The 14,676-nt window shown below is 32.9% G+C and overlaps 1 protein-coding gene across 1 annotated transcript; it reads left to right on the top strand.

The window, feature by feature from the left end:
• Positions 1-2,339: 2,339 nt before the first annotated feature.
• On the top strand, positions 2,340-13,286 carry LOC122579002 (aarF domain-containing protein kinase 1). The gene is made up of 16 exons (XM_043751080.1): positions 2,340-2,594; positions 2,697-2,786; positions 5,113-5,253; positions 5,327-5,397; positions 5,504-5,597; positions 6,202-6,279; positions 6,685-6,751; positions 7,133-7,218; positions 7,302-7,352; positions 9,692-9,739; positions 10,221-10,341; positions 10,430-10,610; positions 11,483-11,620; positions 11,714-11,826; positions 12,412-12,471; positions 13,018-13,286. The coding sequence occupies exons 1-16, from the start codon at positions 2,439-2,441 to the stop codon at positions 13,140-13,142; spliced, it is 1,620 nt and encodes a 539-aa protein (XP_043607015.1). The 5' UTR covers positions 2,340-2,438; the 3' UTR covers positions 13,143-13,286.
• The last annotated feature ends 1,390 nt before the right edge of the window (positions 13,287-14,676 follow it).

Below are 14,676 nucleotides of genomic sequence, written 5' to 3' on the forward strand. Positions count from 1 at the left end.
AATAAAAAATAGATAAAAATAATCATTATTAGACATGTAACACTATCTAATACATATAATTAAAAGTGATGGCCTAAAAATACCATCAGAACTTTTACAAAACATATAACTTATAAGGAGTTACATTAATAATTAAATAAAACTTGATTAAATGAATAACAAAACTATAATTAATAAATTAATAAGTATATGAGAAAAGTGAGTATGGTATTGTTATGCACTCAACTTAGGTGAAAAACCTCACACATACTAATTTTTTAATATTTTTAATAAATGTTGGGGGCCCCATGTTTTTTATGGTTTAAAATTTAATATGTGAAGGATTTTTCACCCAACTTAGATACCTAACAGACTTATATTCCCTCCCCCTAAGTATATTATATATATATGAAGGGTAAAGTAAACACATCAACCTTTTATCTTAAAAGTAATTTTTTTATGGGGAGTTCTCTCAATATGAGAAATTTTTATTTTTTTAAAATATGATTTGCTTATATAATACAAACATAATTGCCTTTTTATTTATTTATATAATTTTGATTTAACATTTGTATTTTAATCATAATTATGTTCATAGTTGAATTCTTTTTTGATATATATATATATATAGTGTTTGATGAAATGTATATCATTACATATGCGTATTTTTATTTTGTTATTTTTACCGAAGTTATGAATCTATTTAGTTAGACAAAATTCTATATTATATGACAAAATTAAACTCAAAACATATTAAAATAATATATATATATATATGACATATCTTTTGAAACCACTAGTCTATCAATTTGTTTAATACTTTATTCTTTAATATTATAAGATGAAAGTTTTTTTTTTTCCAAACCTAAAGTAAAAAAATGGAGTCAAATATAATTTTACTAATAAATAATAAAACACCAATCTTTGGAAAGGAATCTTTTCCAATTCTCAATCCTCAACAAATCAACAATGTTTTGAAAACTACATTAGACACTAAACCGATCTCAACCTTCAATAATGTTTTAAAACTAGACCGAACACTACCAATCTCAAAAAATATATATATATAATATAATATAAAATCCCGGTTTTGCTTGTTATACAAATATTATAGTAGATAACAGATATACTATAACAACTCATTTTATTGTATATGTTTTCACTTCTCATTTTATCAATTTTATATCTTCTTATCAGATAGGGATATGTGAAAAAAAAAGTCCGGCACAAACACCTTTATACATTCTACAACCACACGAGGCTAAGAGGAGTGGAAACTACCAAACATGGGACGACTTGGAGCATGTGACGCCATATCACATGTTGGGTAGTCTTGGACAGCCTATTAATAAAGTGAGAGTGTCCGTTTCTATTACTATCGTCACATGCTGACAATTGATTTTTTGTTTCATTTTTTTTAAATAAAGATTAAATTAAAGTAAGTATTTTAAATTAAAAATAACAATATAACTCATACAGATTAAAGTTGATATATACTTTATATTTTCAAGAATAAAGTATGAAAGATTTAAACTAATATGTGACTATAATAATAGATAAGAATGATAAAATAAAATTGATTTATATATATAAATATCATATCTCATTTCTTCTTCTATACTGATGCTGCAACGAACAACAGAGAAAAGAAAACTCAAGCAAATAAACAAAACTAATAAACAACTTGATAAAACAAACCGAATAAATATAAAAAGTCTAGAAAATTAAAAATATCAAAGCAAATATGGGCATCCCATACGCTTGAGAGAGGAATGATGGTCGTATCGCCTAGCGGGGGCGGTGCGCATATAGTGTTCCATCTGTAGATCGGAGTCCTAATTGTCTGAGTACATCGTATCCTTAACCAAACTACATGACACATCAATTTTTTCGATCACATTTTTGGTCTTCATTTCATTTCAATGTAAAAGAAAACATACACACTAGCTATAAGAAAACAATGCTTATAACATTTTTCGGGTCTACATCTTCATCAGCCATCCTTCAACTCCACCTTCACCCACGCTACCTTTTAGATCCATCGTTGTTCTTTAACATCACCGTCGTTCTTCGTTATCATCGCTTTATTCTTCTCAAACAAAACCACTATCATCGCCGCCCTTTAGGTTTGTGTTTCACCAACTATTAATTTTTTTTGTACACACATGTCTTCACCTATTTGACCATTTTGACCGATCTGACACGGGTTCAAAATGATCTTCTTTTAGTTTTGATCATCCGGTTCAACCCACTTTGATCCGGTTCACTTTATTGCACCTGTCCTACCGAACCGGTTTTTTGATAAAAATTCCTGTCAAACCAGAGTCCGTCTGACCGGTTGAAAAACATTGACCCTCTACTCCTCCATACCATATGCCCAGACAAAAGATTTTTATGCCACGCTAATACCCACTCCTCCTCCTCCTCCAGGTAAGCAAGTAAACGGAGAAGGCGGGGGGATGAGGCGGTGGAAACTTGTGATGACGATGATGATATCATCCGCCGCAGTTGTGACGACGACGACCGGTGCCCCATCCACCTTCTCTCTTCTTCCTCAAACCGACAACAACAACTCTCCTTCATTCCTCCTGCGCTCCTCTCGCTCTTTCTATACTGTTCCTTTCTTTCTTTTTCTTATCTATTTTCTAATTTTTATTTTTATTTTTATATCATCATCATCATCATCATCATCTTTTTTTTTTTTTGTTTGTTTACAGATTATTGCAAATGTTGCTGATTACAAGTACTCGTTATACGGCTTATCTCCGGCTGAAGATTCCCTTCAGTATACACAAATATTATCTCAGGTGCAAATATTATCTTCATAATGTCATTGTTCAATCACACCTGTGGGAGTGACTAACAATAGGATTAGTGGTAATTCATCCAATTGAAATTTCTATAAATATATAATTTTCGAAATTATATGTACTCATATGTTGCCAATGGGGTTGGTGGCCCATTGGTAACGTCTTTGACCTTGGGGGTTCCACCTGGGTAATAGGGATTTTTCGAGAGTCCTGGGTTTCATCCCAGGCAAGCGTGTAATTTAGGAGTAGGACTAGATTAGAATGCGGTTCTAAAAAAAATATGTACTCGTATGTTCATAGGACCCTATAAGTACTTCAATCCGATTTATGACTGACTGCAATGGATTTTTTTTTTATTTTATTTATTTTTATTTTTATTTTTTATTTTTTTTTATACCTAACCTCTTTTTGGCTCAACTTGCCTCAATCACGGACCGTCAGCCTAGCTGACGGAGTTTCATAACAAAAAAAAGGGGGTAAATGGGTGGGAATACTCTGGTCCCATGTACCGTCCTGATACCCAGAGCGCACACCACAAAAAATTGATGTCCGATGACTCACCATTTCCACACATGGATCACAAAATATAGTTTCTCCACTTGCCTTTGGGCCAGTCCGATACACCAACCGAGTTGTCACTTTTTATCCATATTCTGACTCGACTCGTACGAGTCTAACAACTATGTCGACAAGTAGTACTAACTAGATGTATGATAGTTGTAGATGAGCTTCCTTTCAGTTTTGTGGAAAATAAAGGGTTTAGACATTATAATAGCGTTTTCCAGCCGTTTGGCTTGAAATTCTTTGTAGAAGTACTATGACCATAGCTGCTTATGACTTGTTTCTTGAGGAGAAGGAAAAGGTTCGTGACTTTATTAAAAGAAACATTGGTAGAATATGTTTGACCATTGATGGTTGGACTTCTACTCAACAGTCCAATTATAGACAATGAATGGAAGTTAAGGAAAAAAGTGTCAGAGTTTTAAACAACTTGATAGTCATAAAGGGGTTGACATTGGAAAATAAATAGAGCAGTCTTTTATAGATTGGAAAATCGAGAATGTTTTAACAGTTTCGATGAACAATGCTAGTGCTAATGATGTCGCTGTTTTATTTTTAAGAAATGTGCTTAAAGGTGTGCTTATAGCATTCATCTGTGGGCCTATGCAGTCACATGGTGATGGTGCCAGTTGACCTATGATCAATTGGTAGTTCTATAACATTATTCATGCTATTCCATAAATCACTTGACCACTTGTATCCACAATAAATTAGGAAAACAATCAACTTCATCTGCTCTTTAAGACCATAAATAACTAGTAGTTATCATTGTTTATATGTCTGCCCTGCCTTTTAAACTTATATATGTTCATGCTGCTTACCATATCCAATTCTTTCCCTCGTAGATATCTAGACGCTTAGCCAGTATCTAAATTTGATCTCCTTTTTACTACGTGTATTCAGTAACAAGTATACTATTCCTTAACCGGAAACATAATCATACAGCTGAATAATGAAGGTCTTTATGTGCTCTCCTGTTTCTTTTACTCCATCTTGTGTTGATACACTGTTGTTCATAATAAGTCTCTTTTTTGTTTGTCTTTGGCTTGGTTGGTACTATTTAAAAAAGGGCAAGTGATTTTATGTCTGAAAATCTATTCACTTTTCATCGTCATATTTTAATATTTTTGTTATTATGCCGTTAATTAGAGTTATACAATCCCTACAATAAAGTTGTAGTATCTTTTTCAACCTGTTTATTGAGATGCCTTATCATCAGTAATTTCTAGCAACATAAACTGTTTTGTAGAATCTAATTTGGGTAAATAGGTTGAATCCCGTTGTTACTTAATAATTGTAACTCAAAAGGATGGCAGTTATCCAGATTTCAGATTGTCATATTAATAAGACTTGTATAGTGATCCATCCCTTCGGCCTTAAGCTTTACTAAATTCTAACCTTATCTATATGTCATTCACTCAATTCAAAACCTTAAGCTCGTGTTATCTGCTTCTGAAAAAACACATAATAACATCGTCACCCTTCTAACTACTTTGATTGTCCACTTGACAAATATACGTAGTTTAAGAAACGTGTAATTATCGCATGTTGCTTGTTATGAAAATAATGGTTTTACCCTTGACCAATAATGAAATATCCCTTTGAGTTTTGTAATTATAAATTTAGTTAGGGGGTCTCAGAGGAAAGTTAACAAGTTATATCTAACTTTTTTAAGAAGTGGCCAATGAAATTGGGACGGAAGAGCAGTGTTGTTTTTATACGTCGCACTCTAATATGTCATTCATGTTTTTCATTGATTAAGGTTCATCTACGCTCAGCCAAGAGGATATTGAAACTATGTGAGATGAACCAAGGATTCTATATTAAAGCTGGTCAGTTTGTAGCATCCATGAGGCAAGTCCCCAATGAGTACTCATCTACTCTTGCATCATTGCAGGATCAGGTCTGTATTTTCTTAACTGGTCACAAGTCTCTTTGTTTGGTCTCTGCTTAATAGATGTTTGTTAATACTTTAGGCAGTTCCTTGCTCATTTCAAGCAATAAAAGAAGTACTTGTTAACAATCTTGGATCAGATTTGGAAGAGATGTAAGTTGTTACTAATAGATGGGTTAATCTATATCAGTTTTTTGGTGAACTTTTGCCTGGAATATATGCCAAAACTCAATAGTTGATATTCTATGTGGTGTATCAGTTTTTTGTCTATTGATGAAAAACCTATTGCTGCTGCATCCATAGCACAAGTGCACCGTGCGTTACTCAAGGACCATCAGGAAGTAGTGCTTAAGGTCGGTCAAAGATTATTTTTCATCTTGACTTTCTCTCTTTTACTTTGTCTTTACACCTATTTGTGTTTCTTGATATGTGAACTGGTTTTCAGTATGTATATTTAGACAGACACAAATGACATAGTAATTCTACATTTCATAAGAGAATGTTTTTCGCAAGTAACCATATTTGCAAGGTTGCAACCCTATTACACAAATCCAAAGCCTAGTTGGTTTTGTATCATATTTACAAGTAAATCCGTAAACAATCATATTATATGTAACTGTTTTGTTAAAAGGAAAAACTTTTTTTTAATCACATAGGATTTTAAATAGTAAAAGGAAGAGTATATTGTATAAATTGAGCTCGTTAGTTTTCATTCAGTCTTCCCTTCAATTCAACTTTTTGGCACCACTAGAAATCATATTTTGTGGTTAAATGTTTAATATTATAATTTCTCTGTGTCATGATTTTTGATCTGAGATTTAGGTATCTAATTGGCAATGTTTACTTTTTTGTTGTATTTTCTTGTCTGAATCACATCTTTCTATTGCATGGCTTGTTCTTTACAATAGATTGGTGAACCGTAAAGTGTGAGTTGAACATTAAATGCTCTAAATGCAGGTCCAATATCCTGGTTTAAAAGATCGGATGAGAATGGACATTGCAACGATGTCTCTAGCAGCCAAATGGGTCACATGGGTATGCATGGAACCATGCTGTTATTTTGGTTGTATAATTTTACTCTCTTTCTAACATAGCCGATATTTAAGTTGTGACTTGGTTTGCTGGTGTTGTTCATCATATATATGGACTAGATCACTTTCATGTCAACTCATTTTATAAACAATATAAGGATATCACGTAAATTACTCATGGTACCTCAATAGATCTTAATGGTGCTGATCATGCCCAATTTGTTACAAATAAGTTATTGCCACCACTACATATCCAGCCAAAATAATGATGATAATCATGATCACAAGCTCCACTGAATTGGATATCCTCCATTGGACCTGAAACTCGTCTCATCTTAAACATAACCTTGGAGTTATCTTCTGCTATATCCGGTCTGCTATAAACATTCGTTTGTTTTTCTTTCTGCAGCTTTTTCCAGAATACAGATTTAAGTGGATGGTATCTGAATTTTCAGAGCTGATTGCTTTAGAACTTGGTGAGCTAAACCAACCTTAAAAACTGGTTATTATATTTATATACCATACTTTTGAGCATTAGTTTCAGTTTTACCTTAGGTACGTGTATTTTGTTGTAAAATTTTCACTCGCGAGTACTCGAGTATGGGGTGTAAAGACACAACAGTGCTGGCATTTGTAGCTCTTATGGCATTTGTAGCTCTTAGTACTTTCTAGTCATGGGATCAAGCATTGCTATAGTAATTAGTTGCAATAGTTATAAGTTCAGTGGTATTTGACATTTTGACTGTTTGAAAAGAATATTACCCTGAAGTTGCAAATGCTAACTAATAATTCATGTTCTTATAAATTAATAATTCATGGGTTCGTATCAGCATGTACTAAACGAACTTGGTGCACAGATTTTACTGAGGAGGCAAAAAATTCATTCAGAACTGCAACAAACTTCAAAAATAATAGTAGAGTCATAGTCCCTAAGGTTTTTCAGGTTTGTATCTTCATTCTATGGGTCTATAATTATGCCATGAACTTTTGAGTGATGTGGACTGAACTTCACATTTATACACCCAGGAACTTACCACTAGCCAGGTTTTGACTATGCAGTATTGCAAGGGACGGAAGGTTAGTATCTCATTCATTGGAATTCCCTATACCTTTTGCCAAATATCAGGGTTTTATATGCTTTTTTTATTCATGAGTGATCTGTCTGTCCTTATGCATGAAGATTTAGAAAGTAATTTGCATCAAGTTTTCCAGATAAGTTGTCATATTTCCTGCAAGAAAATGTTAAAGTCAGTCAATTGATTTAACCAAACGCAAGGTTACACTACCGTGCAAAGTCGTCTTGTAAACCTCCGAAAACTATCTCTAGGGTTCTGGTTCTACTTTGAACTGATTAATTATTGGAAATAATTGAACTAATGAACTCCCTCATATATTAGATGGTTGAATTTATACATGTTGTATTCTGTACAATATAGATCCTTGGTTCTGTTGGATTTAAGATGCTTGATATCTAATTGTATCTATTACTGTTAAGGTATTCCCCAATGTAATCATAACTAAATAATATGTAAACCTATAAACAGGTTTCTCTTGATATGGGACAAGCTTATTTTGCAAAATATTTATATTGATACAAAGGATCATCAAGCGTAAGCTTCTTTACTATTTCCACATTATTGATTATTTTTTCCCCGGTTAAGAAACCAGTATAAAGCTGTCATGTGACTATTTGAGAAGCCGAGAATGATGCTTTATGTTGCTTTTTACAAGTTGTTTGGCAGTGGGGGTTGATTAGTCTATTTTATAGTCCGAAGAGCCAACGACAATATACGATATGAGGTATGATCGTATTTATTGAGATTTTCCACAGTAAAAAACAAATAATCTGGTCTTGTAAATAATGAAATAACAAATAGACTAAACATTTTTATAACTGAACTTGGGAATTTACAGGTCAATCAATAAAACTAAATTATTAGATATGTTTACTCCATAATTAGAGAACAATGAGAAAAGCTATGAAGTTTTCTTACTATAGTAAAATTTATGTGAAAGACAACAAGCAAATGCATGATCGTGTCCTTTGTGTAATTCAACTTGATCTAAATCAATTTAAGCTAAAAACTAAGTAATCATTTGGGTATAATAAACTAAAAAGTAATAATGAGAATGACATCAACTTAAATAAAATTGGATATGGCTATTATGCACCGTTCGAATATCTTCATATGAACATAGGGAATTTAACTATTATGGAATCTGACCAATTAGTAATATTGTATAGCTTATGCAGCATAGAAGTCTCATTTTAAGTCACTCGTGTTCAAAAATTCGTAGATTGGGGTTGATAAATGGAGTTTTGATCTATTGTACTAGTAAATATATCAAGTAGCCACCTAAAAAGGTGTTGAAAATACAGGTGTGTATTGAAATTTGGAATTTTTGGCCTTTTTCTTGATAACCTATACTGTGAAATGTCATGTATATCATTTTTGAATGGTTAGAATGTAAATCTGTGTATGTTGGTCCTATAAGTCACGGGTCCGCAGCGCTTGATACATTTGTTTATCTCTTATACCTCTCCATTTGTTGTGATACGTGTAGTTTTCGTCTAAATTCAACTATTCCCAATCATATTCTGTTTCAATTATCGATCAGCTATTTTATATCCAGTAGCAACTTTTCTGGTTACTGATATGAGCTTTGTGGCATTATAGCGGGGCTATAGCGGTTCTGCTATTATCGACGCTATTTACCGCTATTACTCCGATATTTTGATTTCTAAATAGCGGTGATATCCCGCTATTTAAGGTGTTGTTCATAGTAACGGATTTTAAGACAAAAAAGGTTTAAAATAGCATAATTGACTTGGGAAAGAAGATTTCGCTAGACGTAGAGGTAGAAGAAGAAGATCTAGAGGTAGAAGATGAAGATAGGATCAGAAGCATCACAGAAAATCGAGATAGTCAACTACATAACACCCCTTAGGACTTCTATTTTTTCATGTTTGGCAAGAACAACCCTTCAATATTGATATTTTTAAAGACTTGTGATATTTTTATTAAATATGTTAAGTATTAAGTATTATATATATATAGATATTGCATGATATATTAATTACTGCTTTACCACCGTTATATCACCGCTATAACCGATATATCGATATATCATATATCAGACCTTGACCGCTATGCCGCTATTCTAGTAATTAACTATATAGCTTATGGGTGATGATATTGATGACTATAGGAATTCCTCATTTATTTTTATAGCAAAATAGGACTATAGACTTCAAAGAGTTGTTGCCGTGATTCATCTGAGTTTTATCTACTTGTCGAAAGACAACCAACCTTTATCTTCACTGGAGTTGGTTAAAACCGGGGTGTGCCTGTGTTATAGATTCATAGTTGATATGTGTACTTATTTCAATATATATGTGGTTTCTTGATTTTCAGATAGATGATTTGGAATTTATTCGGGAAATGGGAATTGATTCAAGAAAGGTTGTTTTTCTTTTAGTTTGATATAGCAACACCATTCTTTCTACTAGTCCCATTTTTTGCCATTTGGAAGCACTAATTGATGCATAGTTATAAGAATCTATATATTCTTTGGTGCAAAATGTCAGATTATTTACCTAACGTTAAGGGGATCTTTTTAAAATTTTTTTTTTTTTTGAAACTATATGTTTTTAACTCTCTAGCTTTTTGTAAAAGCTACATTATAAAATCTCTAGATTTGGTTAATCTAAATAGAAACTGAATTCAAACAGATAATGAAAATACTATAAGTTGCGTTCCATTTGATGAATAAAAGCTCAAATCAGCTTGGTTTAATAGAATGAGAGCTGAAAACCGTACCATTTAATACCCTATCTAAGTTCTAAGGTTATAAATACATTTTACCAGCACCTCTTGTTAACAATTAATCTTGTTAATGTAGATATAGATTTTGATTCTCTACTGTCTTCTATTTTTATATTAGGTTGCAAAAGTATTGACAGAAGCATTTGCTGAAATGGTATTTGTCCATGGTTTTGTACATGGAGATCCACATCCTGGTAATATATTAGTTTCCCCGGATGAAAAAGAAGGATTTATTTTAGGTATGTTGCAATAGCTTTTAAATATGTTGGTGTTTGATTTTTTAGAGTTACATGTATCCTGATGTGTATTGGAAGTTCCATTATGCAGTTCTTTTGGATCATGGGATTTACAAAAGTTTAGATGAAGAATTCAGAGTCAACTACTGCCAACTTTGGAAAGCATTGATTCTTTTGGATTCACATAAAATCGAACAAGTAGGCCAATACTTTGGTATTGGGAAATACGCTAAATATCTTCCCCTCATATTCACGGGAAGAACAATTAACAGGTGATTCGTGTTCCTTAGATGTGGCAATTATGATCTATTTACTTAAAAAGGAGTTGATTTGCGGCTGTTTTCAATCCTAAACTTTGCAAATAAATACTGTTTTAAATAAAAAGGGAATGGGTCAAATACGATTTCAATCAAATGGGATGAATTTTTTTTAGCTTTAATTGAATAGAAACAAATTATACTGTTTATCATGTATACCACCTCCTAAAACCATTGCCAATAGAGGGTAGGAAGTGGTGTGGTAGAAATGGGACTGTGTTGCTTCTTTTTGGATGTTATGGGTTGAGTATGTTGATAGTTAACCTAAACTTTTGAGTTAAGTATGTCAAGCCTGAAAAGTAGGTTGGTGCCTAGTATTTATTATCGGTAAATAAAAGGTTGCCTATGTAAATGTAATATGGCAGACAGTTATGTAACTGTCTTGGCACCCATTTAACAAACCAGTATGACTGCTATGGACACCTTTTAGGAAAGTATGTATATATATATATATATATATGCATGTATTGTACTTCAGAAATGAAGCGAATAACAGTTGTATTCTTATTATCTCTTTGCAAGCATCGATAAATATAGCAAGTTTATACCTGTGATTTGTTCTTTATAGTAGGATTTATACCAAGAGGATGATCGAAATTGTGTTATTGAATGATTACGGTGATCATAGTTAATTTGTTAGTTTTTTACATAATGAAATAAAAGAAGGGAAACAATGTTTGTGGGTAAACCCAAACTGAGCTGTTATGAGCTGTGTAGGAAGGGGTAGCTTTAACCCGAAAACAGTATGGCCATTACCCTGTTTAGGGTTCTGCAAAAATTATGTTTCTCAATTCTCATGAATTGACATCACTTTTTATGAGGGACAGTAAAGCTGGTCTTGGGGACGGAATGTCTGTTGAAGAGAAAACAAATCTAAAAGAGGAAGTGAAGCTGCTAACAGTTGGGAATATATCAGAATTTATGGAATCTTTACCTTCTGAGTTTCTTACAGTATTGCGTACAGAGTACTTCCTACAAACTTAACCCTGCTAGTCTGTTACTGCCTCTCCATGTCCACCAATTGCTTCTTAACTGATTTATCTATTTTTATGCATCAGTGCACTTATCAGGTCTTTAACTAGCAAGTTGGGTTTCCCTTCACGTGTGCGCCTACTAATTTATGCCAACTATGCATTAGATGGTCTATCTTCAAAGCGAAGTTCTGATGCTGGTAAGTTTGATGGGCAAATAGCAATGCATATTACTTCATTTCTATTACGGTAGTTGATTGGACCTCAAAATTTTGTTGCCTTATTGTAGTTTTCAAATTCCGCCGAAACATATTATGTATGCTATGAAGTTGTAATGACTAATGAGTATTCTTAAGTAGGTTTTGTTATGACTTTCCAGAGTTGGATGATACTAGTTACAATATCTTAGGTTAGTGACACATTTGAATCAAGTAAAGCCGGTTGCTATTATTGCAAGTTGCTTTAACTCTTTATAGAATTGGACAAGCTGTTGCACATTATACGTATTTTGATATCACTTTATGGTTAGTTTTATGATATATTAGGATATTATAATTAATGAATAATATCATTCTATCATTCATTATTATTATTAGACAAGTAAATAGATATCTTTATTATCTAGTCTATATCTTTTGTTTGTGATGGTTTGCTAATTGAGCTATCACACACAAAAGATAAACCATTTATCCTGTATATTTTGTTATTTTTATTCTTATTCGATCTGGTTTGTATCATTTTATTATCATGGGTTTTGTTGACGTTTGTATCTCCCATCATGACAGATTGTATGTTGAAGTCTGTAAGCAACAGAATTAATCTTCTTCAGTTTAGGCTCTTACTTGGTAAGTCACCTCATTTGCTTGTCATTTATAGCCAGCTTTCATGTTTTTTACTATGAGGCCGCAATATTAGCCATTGTCTGAGTATGTAGATTTGGTTTTTTATTTTTACTGGGTGGTTAAAAATTTGCCCAAAGTATGTTCAAATGCTTATATCCTTAAATACTCTACTAAATACAATTAATTTATTATGTTAGATATACCGTTTTTGTAATCATACATATTTTTATTTAGAACTACCTCTTGTTTTGTTAGGTACATTTTTTGTAATCATCATATATTTGTATTACTTTTTTTTTTTTTTCCTAACAGCATATACGTTTTTATTCTTAAAACTACCCCAAATAATGTTAAACTACTTCATGCCATAAATTGAACCTTAATTCTTACTCCAAGAAGCAAGAGTCTCTACCAAGTGACCCACATTGGGTATATATTAGTTACTCATAACTTAAAGACCAAAGAAAAAGAAATGGACTAATTGTGGTGACCCTGGCATGGATCTGGTTTGATCTGTTAACTGAAGTACTGAACCGAATGCCTTTTCAGGATTATTGCAATTGTTGTCTTGGCTGAGGGACGCACGGCACACTCTCGCTGCATGGTCAAAGCATATTATGCTGTTAATTAGCCGACTTGTGAACCATGGATACATGTTAGCACATTTACTTTAGTGATTGTAATTAAGTTTAGGGACTTGATATGTAGTTTCCTTCATGTTGTGTTTAGACTTTAGACTATAGATAACATTTTCCCCCTGTAACCAAATACAACTTTCACATGATTGAAAAAATCGTTATCATCTCTCTCTACAACAATTTCTCGCATTCACTCTCTTTTTTTTAATTCATGACCTCTATTGTACAAACTTTCACTTGAACTAACAACTTAATTCCAACTAGTTTGATCTTAGTCCAGTAATATTAAAATCAAACTAAGTGGTAATGTGGTACATATTCAAAGTTCGTATTTGATATTGCTCAAAATCGAGGCTAAATAGTGAATCGGGTGAGTAATCGATCTTGTTTTGTAAATTTGTGTTGTCTTTTAGTCATTGCTTAGTTCAGTTCGGTATTTGATTAGTTAAAATCATTATTTGGTTTTAGGCAACTTGATATTCGTTATTTGGTTGTGTTCTTTAATTATCAATTTTGGCTTTTTGCATTTAACTTACAGATAAATGTTCATTTGAAAACCATCATTAAGTTGAAAAGCAAGAAACACATCTTAAGAATTTGATCGTTTCATTCATTGACTAAGATTGATGTGACATATCTTTCTCTCATTCTATCCTCTCCTCTCCGTTGCTGCCACCACCTCCATCTCCGATCACCATCATCTCCGAGGCCACACGTGGCTAACGGCAGTACCCACACCGCTAAGTGTGGCTCAGGTAGTCAGGTACCGGAGATCACTAACCACCCTATAACCTAGCACCCCTCCATCTCCTCTCTATGAATACCTTTGGGGCTGAGCCAGTTCCATACAATCATTGGATAAAGATGACGGTTTAAATGACCGTGGTGGCGTCGTGTCGAGAGTAGGGAAGAATAGTGTTGGTGGTGGCGGGAAAGAACGGTGGCGGTGGCTATTTTAATCTTGATCATTGATTTTGGTGGATCCAAGGGATTTATTCTTTAGTTTTCAACTTTTTTTCATATTTTCAATAGATCACAATTCATATCATTTGTTAGTTTGGTTCATTGGTATTCCATACATGAAATAGTTTATTTGTTATAGCTCGGCTCCTAAGTATAAATGCATTTAACGCTTATAGTTCGGCTTAGGTTTTCAATACAGCTAATCGTTATGCTTTTAGTGAATACGTATACATGTTTGTTTGTTCGATATTAATTTGTATTATTACCCGATCCAAGATACACAACTTCCTGTTTTTCTTAGATGGTGATGAATCTACAACATTTGTTTTGTTAAAAGGGAGTTGGGTTATCTTGACTCAAAACATTTTTTGGTTAATTTCATAATATAAACAATTAGTTTGTTAAATATTGATAAATTTTGCTTAATTATTGACCAGCCAATACACATAATTATTCGGGTGAGTCTTTGTTCGGAAGATTCGATCAATCTCAAAAGCACAAGCTGTTTGTGAGCTAGTGTACTGAGCATGAGGATCTTATTATTGAACACGTTCTACATTTTACATATGACCGCAAACAAAAAACGTTATATGTCCCGATACCAGAC

Source organism: Erigeron canadensis, chromosome 8, assembly GCF_010389155.1.
Source record: "Erigeron canadensis isolate Cc75 chromosome 8, C_canadensis_v1, whole genome shotgun sequence".
In the NCBI taxonomy this organism is placed as follows: domain Eukaryota; kingdom Viridiplantae; phylum Streptophyta; class Magnoliopsida; order Asterales; family Asteraceae; genus Erigeron; species Erigeron canadensis.

Excerpts from the sequence above, each read along its gene's own strand:
- LOC122579002 (XM_043751080.1), top strand. The coding sequence starts at position 2,439 with ATGAGGCGGTGGAAACTTGTGATGACGATGATGATATCATCCGCCGCA. Across the intron at positions 6,752-7,132 it reads GCTGATTGCTTTAGAACTTG|ATTTTACTGAGGAGGCAAAA; the intron begins GTGAGCTAAACC and ends CTTGGTGCACAG. Across the intron at positions 10,611-11,482 it reads ACGGGAAGAACAATTAACAG|TAAAGCTGGTCTTGGGGACG; the intron begins GTGATTCGTGTT and ends TATGAGGGACAG.